Raw genomic sequence first — 13,213 nt, 5'->3', positions numbered from 1 at the left:
GAGCCTTATTTCTCTATGATCCCATCTCAACAAGGAAGTGACAGGTGTGACATAGCGAACAGGATGGGTTCATACAGATTGCTTAGTTCCTTTTCAGCCAAGGGCTCCTTTGCACCGGTTTCCTAGGCAGAAACTTTGCGAAGAGTACGAATAACAAAACTCTTAGACTGATGAACAGTTCAGCCCAAGACCATGTCTGGTTTGCGCTCCTCATAAATCTGTTCATTTTAAATCACGGCACCGTAGCACGCACCGAGAACGCGCCTAACAATTCTGACATTTGCCTAAGCCGTGGCTTAATTTACGGCTTTCGGAAGCACGACGTCTTCCTGTGTGCTTGCAGAGGACCTTGATCTTGCGTGGATGCTGGTGGGCTGCAAATTTTAAAACAACGTTAAATAAAATAACAGTGGAGCGCAGCTGGTTTTTCCTCGGGATACAGACCCTGAGCACCGGGCTCATTAGAGAGGTGGAGCAGGGGCAGCTTCAGCCTGGAGCTGTTTGGATCAGACCTGTGCTAGGCTGCCTCCTGGCTTTGCCGTGGGATCTCTCCCTACAGATCTTCCTGCAAGGCAGAAGCTTGCAGGTCTGTTCTCCCCACCATTGGCAATCTTGAATAATTTAAACAAAAGCTCCCTAGTTGCATTTTCTCTCTGTCTTCTTCCCTCTTTTCCAAGTTGTTTTTAATTAAAGCAGCATCTCATCTCCACCGGTGCCTGATCTCCCACATTCCTCCACAAACAGCAGCCCACAGGCGCACCGAGCTCAGGATGGACGCCGTTATTAAGAATCCATTTACCTTTGCTTGCACTTGTCTCAAGAAATGGCTGATTAACGTTCAGTCGTTCAGCATGAATCCGAGTTAGCCGCACCGGCCCCTTCTCTCTCCGGCCAGAATCCCTGGCATCTCCTTTGGGTGCCTGCTGCTTAAATCCATCACCATCCACTGCCTTGTATTATACCCTCCACTGATTACATCATCACTCACCATAGCAACCAATAGGAAACAGTAGTTAAGCATTTTTTAGCAATTCAGTAAATGCTACCCCTAAAAGCATAAAAGAAATGCCTGTCCCCGAGGCTGGTCCGTGGTTTGACTTGGATTCTGGAGAACTGGGGGAGAGGGAGCGCAGAGTTTGAGCGTAGGTTAGAAAAACACTTGCCTGGGATGGTTTGGATGGGGATGACTCTAAAGTAGAGTCAGGAAAGGGGCTTTTCATCAGGTATAAACATGAGGCGTGAGAAAAGCCAGGGGGATAACTGCCATTACTGTCTTATGTCTAAACCATGGGAAGGTGCCCGTCCCTCCCACTCCCAACCTGCCCACGTTCCCAGCTTCCTGGCCTGATTCAGGAACCAGGCTCCCAAACCAAAGGCTTTCGACAGACATCCACAGCCATGCCCTAAAGGCAGGGAGAGGTGACAGCTGAGGCTTGGGACAGTCCCAACACACGCCACAGCGCTAGATTCAGCGGCAAAAAAGGGAGCAGACTGCTATCGACTCGAGCCCTGGAGGTGGCTGGATGGTGATGGGGAGAAGGTGATGCTTCGTAGCCAGCTTGCCTGTTCAGCTGTTTCGTCTTTAAAGATACTGGTGTCATTTCTACCGCCTACGGTCTCTAACCCAAGCTGTGCATGTCACCCATAGTTGGAGCTGCACTTCCCTTGCTCGGAGACGTGGGATTATTATTAGTTTCCTCCTTTTGTTGAATATGTTAAGCTCAGAGAAATGTGCATCTTAATCAGATATTTCTTTCATTAGACCAACTAAACAGTTGCAAAAAAAGGTTGCAACTATTTCATTGGTCTGATAAAAGATAACGCCTCTACCCAAAGAGTTTGTCTGTCTTTGTGCTTAGACCAGCACAGCTACAGCCTGGATCCCTAAAATATTAACACACCTAGTTGTTTCACTGAAATCTGTGGATGTCTCCCCTGGGCTCTGGGTCAGTATCTCAGGGCCAGGTGCATTTAGGTACCACGTGGACATTTTCCAAAGCACCTGACACCTACACAGAAGAAAAGCAATTCAAATGTGCAGGAGAAATGCATTTACATCTCGGCTGTTGCCAGCCCATGTGTCCTGTGTGCTTGAGATGGTTCTCAGTTTGCCAGTACGGCATGTACTTCCCTCCCCTATAATGTACCGCATGACTGGGGCAGAAGGGGATCTCCTTCACACCCTCCTGGCCCACAAAGGTCTGCTCCTGTGGAGTGTATGATATGAAATGCTGCTCATGGCACAAGCGAGTCACAGGCCGGACAAGATGCAATTTGTCATTGAGATGCAATGCATTGCATTTTAACCAGAGATCTTTCGACACATGCAAGGTTGGGGTGGTGGTCGCATCTCCCTTGAGCGGGGGTGTGCGTGCAAGATGCCAGGTGATTTTTTCAGGGATGCATTTGGTGCTGCTTGCTGATTCGTGCAGCAATTACTCTAACTTAGAGGAAGAAAGGGGCACCGATAGCTACTGAGCACGAGAGAGGAGGGCACAGCCTCTGAATCGGATCTTTCTGGACCTCAAATGCTGGAAGCTGCAAAGGAGAGAGGAATGGGGGAAAAATCCAGTTCATGCTCCCTTTCAGCCTCCACTCTCTGCCTCTGTGTGACAGGAGACAGGGCAAGATGGACCTACGGTCTGACCCAGTACATGCAATCCTTGTGTTCTTACGAGCTGGGGGAGGAGATGGGGCACGCAGCTATTTCCTCTGGGGGGCTGGAGCCCTGATTGAACACTTCTATTTCAGAGCAAAACCCAAGTGCACGCTGCATTTAGCTGTCTTGGTTAAAACTGACTCGCCGTCCTTGAATCGATTCCCCCCTCTTCTCCTTTCTGCTTGGTTCCTCCATGAACATTGCAGGAACAAAATGCTGCAGCGACCTATATGTTGCCCTGAGACCAAGTAAAAAGTCCCATGGAGTCAGGAACCAGGCTAGACCCTGCAGTCCAATTATGAGCTGGTGTCCCACCCACCGGGCCAAATTAGACCGTCGCATCCCTGCACAAACATGCACGGACACGTAAGAAGGGCATTATGGAGACTCCCACATTGGCCCCATCAGGATCTCTTCCATGTCTCTTCCTACTGCTGTCAGCTTGTTGGCTGAGCAGCTGCTGCAGATCCAGCTGTGCTGAGCAACAGCTGTTTCAAGCAGGTGCCCAGAAGAGACTTCTCTCCCCCTGTTTGCTTAACACCGTCAACTGTGTTATCTCTCCTCCTCCCCCTCCCAGCCCCTGTTCTTACAATGCGTTTCATCCAACTTGTCATGTCCTATCCCATGCCCACGGTGGGCAGCGACTCTCTTTGCTGCTTGTCTGTACAGCGCAAATCGGGACTTGATACTTAAACGACATCCCTGGGTGCTACCCTGATAGGCAGGATTGATAAGAATAACTGGCTGGAACCGAGCGTGCGTGGGAGCCCTGTCTGTAGGCTAAAAGGGAGCAAAAGCGATAACACCAGCCGTGGAGGCCCCGAGGGGAAGGAGCGCTTCAGAGAAAGGCAGAGCAAAACAGGCTCCACAAGACAGGTGGTGAACACTCCCGCTTGAGGGAAGCTGTAGCAAAGGTAGTAAATATTTGCACGGTGGCAGTGCCAAGAGCTCTGCCCTTTTTATGCCAAGAGGCAAGTGCAATTTAAAGGGCCCAAACCGACAGAAGCAACAGCTGTTGCTTATACGATGCCCAAGTGACAGCAGCGTTGGCACACACGTATATGCCTCCCTCCTGAGAAGACACCAGACTGGCTCGTCTTGGACAGGTATCACGGGGGGTGTTAGCAAGCAAAAAGGAGGCTGATAAAGAACAAAGTGTCCAAGCTCCAATCTAAACTGAGACCTCAGCATTCATTGCCTGTCCCACGAAGGAGAAGCGAAGCGTGGATAGGAAAGCATGTGTTCCCCTCGTCTTCCTTTAAAGCATATAAGCACCAGTGGGGCACAAGATGTGGCTTTGGAAAGGATGGGGAGTAGTGTCCTTTCACCTGGTAACTGTCTTTGTGCCTCTTCCCTTCTAGCCTCTCAACATTGCCTACAGCCACATCTACAGCTCCTACCGCAACTTTGTGGGGCCGCCTCACTTCAAGACGATCTGCCGGCTCCTGGGCTACCAAGGGATCGCCGTCGTCATGGAGGAGTTGCTGAAGATTGTCAAGAGCCTGGTAATGATGACCCGGACCAAGGGACAGGAGGACCTCAGCCCTTAAGGGTGGCTTGGGATGGGGTTGGGGTGTCAGCCTTGAATTTGGGTGTTTTGCTTGGCTGGTCAAATGCAGGCTCCTAAATTTACCAAGATTTAGACACCCATTGGTGGAGCCTGGCTATCACAGGTGCTGAGGAATCCTATTCACTTTACAAGGAGGTTTTAGGGATCTTGGGCTTGGCCCTTGGCTGGCATGGCCCAGACAGTGCCACTTGCAGGGGATGGGACTGTACCAGGCGAGCGCCGAGCCCGGCTCCATCGCCTGTGAATGGTGCTGCAGCACATGTCCATCCCCCAGGTGTCCAGCCTCAGCGAGGGTGCGGAGGAGCTGGTATAAGTCAACCCCATATTTCTGATTCAAAAAGTTAGGTCGACTTATGTACCAGATCTACAAAATTCTTAATTTTTGGATCAGAAAAATGGGATTGACATATATACCATGTCGACCTATACACCATGAAATATGGTAGGCCAGATTTTTCAGAGGAAATATCTCTCTGCTGCTTCAGGTCTCACTGAGACAGAGGAGAAATAGGAGCACTCAGCATAATATGTGTTTCGGTCACGTTCAACCACAAAAATAGACCCCTTTTTTTTGTTGGCGAGATTCTTTTGACCTGCCAGCAGTATTTCTTACAATTGCTTTAGTTTATTTTTGCTGTAATGTCATGGCATCTTCTTGAGGTTTTCAAGCAGGGAAGTACTAAACTGAGGGCATCAGGGTTGCCTGGAACAAGACATGAAGGAGTCTTCAGTGCCATTTTCAAGAAAGACTTTTAAAGCATCTGGAAATCCTGCTTGTGCAAACAGACACACAGTTGCAGCGCATGAAAGGGTAAAAAACGTGGTGTGTACATATGCCCTTAGTGGAGAAAGCTCTAGCTGGTGTCTTCCATTATAAGTAATGGGAGCAGAGATGAGGCTTAGGTCTGGGTAAACTGAGTCCTACTTTCAAACAGTCCCAAAAGCTAGGACCAAGCTTCAAAGTAGAATCTATATAAAACCGTGAGTTCATTTCAGGATAAGGTCATAAAAGGCTCCAGGTTTGTTTGGTAAACTTGGGCTGAACATTTTTTTTCCCTTTTTTAAGTAATGAAGCCCACAACAGATGTTCGTGCGAGAGGAAGTTCCATAAATAAGGTTTCCTCTCATTCCATAATGAGGGTTTCCTGCTTTGTTTCCTGCGATTCCACAAAGTGTCTGTTTTCAAGTGCTTATTCAAGGCATTCACAAATAAATGACTCTAGCCATAAGTACAAGAGAGCACTTCCAGACTGGCTGGCACAGAATTTATTGCAAACATCAAGTAAAACTATACATGCATTGGCATTAGCAGAGTCAACAGGAAGTAACTTAATATTCATTCATGCAGATCCAACATATTCACATCTCTTGCTACATCCACTTTTCAAATGAATACATCATCTATAGAGACCCAGCATCTCAAAGTAGTGTCTCTCCTGTTTTCTCTGACAGTTACAAGGGACCATCCTGCAGTACGTGAAAACGTTGATAGAAGTGATGCCCAAGATATGCCGCTTGCCAAGACATGAATATGGATCTCCAGGTTAGTGGCAGGACTAACCAGGTGTGTGGCTGTCCAGGCTTTAATATGAAGAACAATAAATACTTATATTATATTATAAAAGATCATGGATTTGATTCTTATGAAATCAAATGTGTAGCATCGTGAAACTTATGCTATAACATTTTTCTTAAATCCTGTCTGGTGCAACCTTGGCAGCCTTCTTGTAAATACTGGGAACGAGAAAAAAATTGGCCTGCTGTGTAAACTGTCTTACAACCTTAATTCAAGAGCTGTGACTGTAACTATAATGCCTCTTATTTAACTGGGCATCTAAGAGCCAGCATCAGAAAGTCCACTTCTGATCACAGAGCATATGCAAAAAGAACCTGCAGTGAGAAAGTGTTATTGAAAGTATCTGCCTGGGAACACAAGTTGCTGATATGGAACTCATTGTATGATAGATAGATAGATATTCACTATACTACTGAGAGAGAGAGAGAGAGATATCCATAGATATTCACTGTATATATGTAGATAGATAGATTGATAGATATTCACTATATATATGTATATATGTAATTAGATTGATAGGTCGATAGATAGGTATTTGCTATATATATGTATATATGCAGATAGATAGATATTCACTATGTAGATAGAGATGTGTGTATATAGTACATTTATATATATATGTATGTATATGTGTGTGTATATATATATGTATGTATGTATATGTGTATACACACACACACACACATATATACGTTTTGCTTTGAAGATCTTTTTAACTTTATTTCTGTGGAGTTGTTACAGATATATAAAGAAGCACTTAGTCCAAGATTAAATGTAAGAAGTCCCTTTTCCTACCCCCTGTTTCCGGGCCTGTATAACTCCTTTGACTTGAGGCGAGTAAGTGCTAATTTACAGAGATGTACATGAGAGGAGATTAAGGCTCCCTGGGTGGAGACTTCTCTTAAATCCTGGTGATAGAAGAATGTTTTTATTTTTTAATACTCGGCAGTCTGGGATCACAGGGAGCCACCAAGAAAACAGTTTGACCCTGAGCAGGCTGTTGGCTAGTCTGAATGTGCTGTTTGTTCTTCCTTTCCTCACTGGGTCTCCTTGTGTCTCCTTAGGTATCTTGGAGTTCTTCCATCACCAGCTGAAGGACATCATTGAGTATGCAGAGCTGAAGACTGATGTCTTCCAAAGCCTTAGGGAAGTGGGCAACGCTATTCTGTTCTGTCTTCTCATTGAGCAGGCCCTGGTAAGGCCAACTCTCCTGTTGTAAAGGTTATGCTCTACCACTGCTACTGTACTAACCATCTAATGAGGCTCTTTCATCGGGAGCCAACTAAAACAAATAGGGAACAGGAAACAACCTGGGTTGGTGACAATGAGAACCAGTGCAGCTGGCAAGGAGCCTAACATTGAACCTGAATTTTGGAGGACCTAGCCTCAAACATAGGATCCACAGTAATCCCAGTGATGTTTAGACTCCTGGTCAGATCCAGCATCAGAAAGGGCCAGTACCTGGATCCGATTCTGGACTGGAGGATCTTCAGGAGATCTTTGTTATATGTGTGTGCAGCACCCAAAACACTGGAGTCCTGATCCCTGAGTGGACCCGTGGCCCAACCACCCCACTTATATTAAATCAGTATTAATGAAGCAGCTAGAGAGGGAGGGACTCGCCCTAGAACAGCTTGTCTTGAGAGATTTCTTGGGTCCTGTCTTCGCTACAGAATTAACTTGAATGTTGCCTCTAAGTCAAAACCCATCCGTGCACACTCCCCCTTATCTCCTATGAGGTGGGCCTTTTAAACATGAGTTGGCTGGTCCATCAGAAGTGATGGCTTGCGTTAGCCCAACATCCACCACCTGCAAATATGACCACACCATGCAGCTCAAGTATTCCCTGGTCAGGAATTTTTCAACAAAGACCTTTCCATAGGGAAATGCCAATTCATTGCAATAGGTCTGCAGGAGCTTATCAGTTTGGATAAGACTTTCAATGAAAAGATTTACAATATGCAGTAACTGGGAAAAGCCACCTCTAAAAATCCACCTGGGATTAGGGCCTACTTCTAAGTCCACTTAAGTCAACTGAACTCCTACTAAGTTCAGTGTCTTTAACCCGACCCTGCTGACTACCTCTTCATGAGCATCAGGAATTCACACACATGTTGTAAGTTGGTCTACAAGAATGTCCTTGTTTTATACATTGACAAAGCCACTGATTTATTAAGCTGGGCCTAATCACATGCTTAAGACATATGCTAGCAAAAGACAGCTGCCTTCCAGGCTCATTCATGACCAATCCCAAGGTATAGTGCTTTTCATGACATGCTGTTGTGGACGACAATATTTTATGATAACTTAGGCCATTTCTACAGCCTAAAAGAAACCCAGTCTTTTAGAGTTATAAATTTAAGGAGGTTCAGTCAGATTAGATCTGATTAGATGAACATCCCAGAATGCATTCTAATATTCTCCTAATGAAGGTCTAACGCCATGGGAATAACTGATCTCATGGTTGCTCTGTGACAGTTGTTGAACTATTAGATTGCATTCTGCTGTTGGCTGGTAGAGAGTGCTCCAATTTCATGTTGGAAATACATTTCATTCCCTTTTTATTTTGTTACTTACGAGTGACTTTCTCAAAGGAATTCCTGCTGTAGGGGGTGACCAAGGGGGAATGTGTTACTTGTGACAAATGCTTGCTCAGGTAATGGGGAAATACAAACTGCTGCTGGTGGAAACAGTTTCCCTTGAAGTTGGATGTAGCTATGATAGAATCTCTTTTCTCCTAGAAAGATGGTTCTGCCACCACGGGAGTGTCTACACGTGCATTTACTACGCAGTAAATTTACTGCACAGTATGTTACTACACAGTAAGCAGATTTAGACTGGCATTTACACATGCAGGCATTAAAGCTCAGTAACACTGTATTTGGACTGACTTGTGAGTAGAGTTAGTCTCAAGTCAGTCCACACGCACAATGTTACTGTGCAGTTAAGCATCTACATGTGCAATGCTGAGCAGTAACTAATCAGGCATAAATTTGTTGGCATATGTCACCATAGTTACTGCACAATACAGACCTGCACATGTAGACATATGCCCGTACTGCGCAGTAATTTTTGGTCACTGCACAGTAACGTAGGTTTGTGTCTAAATTTGCATGTGTAGACATGCCCCATGATATAACCAAGACAGCAAGCAGGCACCAAACTCCTTTCCCACCCACCTCTCACCATCCACGTGAGAAGCCACAGGGTCAATACGTGACTCAGGACTCTGTTCCTTCCCCTCCACCACCAGCGCTGACTATGTGCCAAGCTGCATTCTCACAAACACCCCAGAGCATTTCTGTACAAGTGCCCATAGTTTCATTCCCACCCCCTGAATAGCCCACGCCACCAATGAAGACTAAGGTGTTCTTGGGATGCTGGGTTGCCCACTCATGCATCCCAATCAGAAAGATCCTCCTATACCATAAAGTAGCCCTGTTCGAGTCCCTCCGTCCAGACCCGATCATTTCCACGGCTCAGCCCTGGGCCCTCCCCAGCACATCCGAGTCCTCAGGACAAGCCCAGACCTGAAAGCACGTCCTGCCCAGAAGTCTGCAGAAACAAGCTCATGCTTCATGGTGTAGTGCCTCTGTTCGCAGCTCCAAATCACCTGGGTGTTCCCTGCTGCTGTATCCCATTGCAAGCTCATACACGATTTGCCATCAGCCATCCCTGTGAAGTCTCCTTCAGCTTCCCTGCTCCCAGCTTCTCCCTCTTGTGCCTCTGTGTCTGGGCTTGGTTCTCCCCAAGCTTCTGGCATGTGTTTTTTCATGTGGCGGTTCATGTCGTTATTCTGCTCTGGCCTTCTTTGTATTACTGCCCTGTGCTCCCCAGTTCACACAACATCTAGAGTCCGGTCTAGCTGGGGATTGTGCTGCTTGGAGCAGGGGCTTGGACTAGATGTGACCTCCTGAGGTCCTTGCCAACCCTCATTTTCTATGACGCTATGGTCTGCAAGTATTGACTGCAATCCCTTATTGAAAACAACCTAATTTCAGACACATCTCTTATTGTAACAGCCCCAGGGATTGGTATATTTGTCAAGCCTTAGAGCCATTTAGTCGAGGAGCTCTTCCCTCTTTCCACCAAAAGTCTCTCTGGAGAAGTAAATGACAGGAAGCCATCACATTAGAATAAAATAATTCTTCGTTCTTCTTTATCGGCTTCGGGTCTCGCTATTAGCAGAGGGGCAAGAAGACCACATCAAAGCTCTGGATTTGTATGGACAAGACGTTCTTTAACAGAGCTATCCAAAGCCATCTGGTTCAGGTTTAAAGGGCTTAGGGGAGGTATTTTTTTTTCCAGTTTCAGTTCACATGGGTTTAAATGACCGAACTGCAGTGGATCAGAACAAGCACCTTACAGGTGAATGTGGCCATGTGCTCTCACCAAGCCAGACGGTCAGTCCCGAATGGACATTTTTTTTTTAACCTATTTTATCTTTCTTCCTCCTGCCTCAGTCCCAGGAAGAAGTTTGTGATTTGCTGCATGCTGCTCCCTTCCAAAATATTTTGCCCAGGGTCTACATCAAAGGTAAGGAGACCATAGAGAAACAGTGGGCAGAGCTCACTGTTTAATCCCCTCCCCAGAAGGAGTGTATCTCCCATATTCTGGCTACAGATGGTTTCTTCCCATGTTTTCTTCCCCTTCTGGTGGAAATGTGGATCTGATGGAAATTCAGGCAGCAAGTTAATGTTAACTAGGTTGCTTTATAGTCAGGGTTTTAAAGCCATGTAACAAACATGCCTGCAGTCCTGGAGAATGATGGCATAAAAGCGGCCATGGCTCAATAATAGCTGCAGCTTTTGCAAAAGGCCCTTTCTCTGCAGAGCCGATGAGACTAGGAGCATCAGGACCATGACTGTACGGCTCTCACCCCGCTTGCATCCGGGGTCCTCTTCTCTGCCGCGACCCCCCCGGCTGTTCCCAAGTCAGACTGAGGGAGGGGGTAACTCGAAGCCAACCCTGCGGCAATGCCGGTTTTGCACTTCCTGGTCTCATCTCGTTGTTTGCTGCTCGCTTGACAGAAGGAGAACGCTTGGAGGTACGCATGAAGCGTCTCGAAGCCAAGTACGCCCCACTTCACCTGGTTCCCTTAATAGAGAGGCTGGGAACTCCTCAGGTAAGGCGCCCCTGGGAACCTGGGGGAGTTGGCTACTAAAAACTCACAGCAGGCCCCCAACGGACCTGACAGGCCTCCAGAAAATGCTCCCCATCTTACTAGGGTATTTTTATTCAGGACTGTCATGTGAAGAACTTTCTTACAAGCAGGGTAATAAAACACTGAAACAGGATGCCCAGAGAGGTGGTGGCATCGCCATCCTTGGAGGTGTTTAAGACCCAACTGGACAAAGCCTTGGCTGGGATGATGTAGTTGGGGCTGGTCCTGCTTGGAGCAGGGGGTTGGACTGGATGCGACCTTTTGAGATCCCTTCAACCCTCCTTGTCTGTGAATCTCTGCATCTGCTGATCAGACAGAGCCATTTGAACCCATGCACGTAAGGGGCTAATGAGGGATTTAAAAGCTAGTCTGGAGATGGATTTTCCTTATTGAGCTGACATGGGAACAGGGAGGGAGCAGCTCATATAGACGACCGTGAACGTTGCTGCCTACGATCCTGCACATCTTAGCTGTGGGAAATTTCTTTGGGATGTGGTGGAAACACTGGGAGAGCTTGCTACTGACTTAGGTTCCCTGGGTTTCAGGCAGATGATATCTGTTTTATGCTGAAGGTGCTGGGCTCCTTTGAAGTCAGCAGCCAAAATTCAGCAGCGTCTGGATCTCACCCAGTCACTGTAGGAAGAAATGCGGTCTTCAAGTGGCTGATGGCACTAGATATATTGGAATTAGCATCCTCACGCAGGTTCATTCTGTACCTGGAGTGAACATTCATTAATATAAAGATGACAAATCTTTTCCCTAATTTTTCTAATGCAACAAGGGCATTTTTTTACCTTTGTTTCACTGGGTTTACCGTGAAACAGCAAAACTCAAGAGTTTAGCAGAGGGCTCTGTTCTTATTTGGAGGTATTGTATCATCTCTCATTAACTCCCTTCGAGAGGGACAGTGTTGAGGGAAAACAAATCACCCCTGTGTTTTTGCATGTTTGTCAGTGTATCTATCCATCCTTTCCTCCTTGCAAAATCACCCTTAAAAAGTATTGTTTAAAGTCTGCTTTATAAGTACTGTGAGGATGGTGGTGATTGAAAAACAAGGTATTTTATTCCCCCCTAAAAAACTCCACTTCCTGTCCCAAGTTCTTCATGTTTCTGGGCACACAAGTTTGGAGAATGCAGATATTCAGATGCAAACAAAAATCACTGTTTATAAACCCATTCTGAGCCATTCCTGGAAATCTGGTCTTGGACAGAAGTGAAATTCCTTGTGCCTAAAAAGCACAAGCACCCAAAAGCAGGTATCAAGAACCTTAGGAGCATGTTTTGGCTGGGCACATTGGGAAGCCATTAATGAAAACTGGGCCTTATACATTTTGCATAATAAACCATGTGCTCTAAAGACTTGATCCAATGCTTATTGCAGTCAATGGGACGATTCGCCCTGATTTCAGTGGGTGTTGGATCAGACTCCGCTAGGTTTATGCATTAAAAAGAGGTGAAGCATGTGTCAGTCTAAATGAACTGGTGCAGACTGCCAGGCTGTACATCATTATCTGTGTTTTTAATTAATATGTAGCTACTTGATGTGCAATTCAGGAAGAAGGGGATGGATCAGATGGGTTTCTCAGTGACCTCCCCAGCAAGGATGAGGAAACTAAGGTTTAGTGCAGGGTGCTCAGGTGTGCTGTACATTAGTCTCATTCCCCCATCAGAGTCAGTGGGAGCTTTTTCAGGGCCTTCATGATGGGCCACCTGGGTCTGGGCAGGTATTGCTATAAGGCTACTGCCCTGCACATGCCTTGAGCAGAGCAGGCAACCACATGGAAATAATAGTCTTCTAGCAAGGCCACCTCCGGAGGAACTTTCTGACTGTGAGGGTGTTTAAGCATTGAAACAGGCAGCCTAGAGAAGTTGTAGACTCTCCATCCCTAGATATTTCCAAGAGGAATCTCCATCCCTGGGTATTTTCAAGAGACAGACCCTCGGCTGGGATGGGATGGTTGAGTCAGGGACGATCCTGCCTTGAGCTGGGGGCTGGGCTAGGTGATCCCATCCAGCCCAACTTTCCTATGATCCTCTGACTCCATCCTTATGATTAAAATGATGCGACGCTCTTATTCCTGAAACCAGTGTGTGTCATACCAGGTTAGCAGAGCAAGCAGCATTAATCAATACAGAAGAAGTTCCTCTTAAGCTGCTGAGAAGACACTGGAGAAGGGATGTTTTCTGTGCCCACAAACAGATAGTATGCAAACTGAATGGGCCCGTATGGGTGACCCATTCAGT

At 46.5% G+C, this 13,213-nt stretch overlaps 1 protein-coding gene across 6 annotated transcripts in view; it reads left to right on the top strand.

Moving 5' to 3' along the window:
* Window positions 1–13,213, top strand: part of CYFIP2 (cytoplasmic FMR1 interacting protein 2) — a 56,541-nt gene that overhangs the window by 35,079 nt on the left and 8,249 nt on the right. For 5 of the 6 annotated variants that reach the window (XR_016444422.1, XM_090064493.1, XM_090064491.1 and 2 more), the window contains exons 24-28: window positions 4,021–4,164; window positions 5,682–5,772; window positions 6,870–7,000; window positions 10,269–10,341; window positions 10,836–10,930. Coding sequence is in view for 5 of the 6 variants with exons in the window: in XM_090064493.1 (XP_089920619.1) it covers window positions 4,021–4,164; window positions 5,682–5,772; window positions 6,870–7,000; window positions 10,269–10,341; window positions 10,836–10,930 (534 nt within the window). In the remaining variant the exon portion in view is untranslated. The remainder of the gene's footprint in view (window positions 1–4,020; window positions 4,165–5,681; window positions 5,773–6,869; window positions 7,001–10,268; window positions 10,342–10,835; window positions 10,931–13,213) is intronic. The other variant, XM_090064494.1, reaches the window with a different exon arrangement.

The sequence above is a fragment of the Crocodylus siamensis genome, chromosome 10 (genome assembly GCF_052110815.1).
Source record: "Crocodylus siamensis isolate JL-2025a chromosome 10, ASM5211081v1, whole genome shotgun sequence".
NCBI classification, from domain to species: Eukaryota; Metazoa; Chordata; order Crocodylia; family Crocodylidae; genus Crocodylus; species Crocodylus siamensis.
The sequence above is the reverse complement of the archived record's forward strand: the minus strand, read 5'-3'. Positions and strand labels throughout refer to the sequence as shown.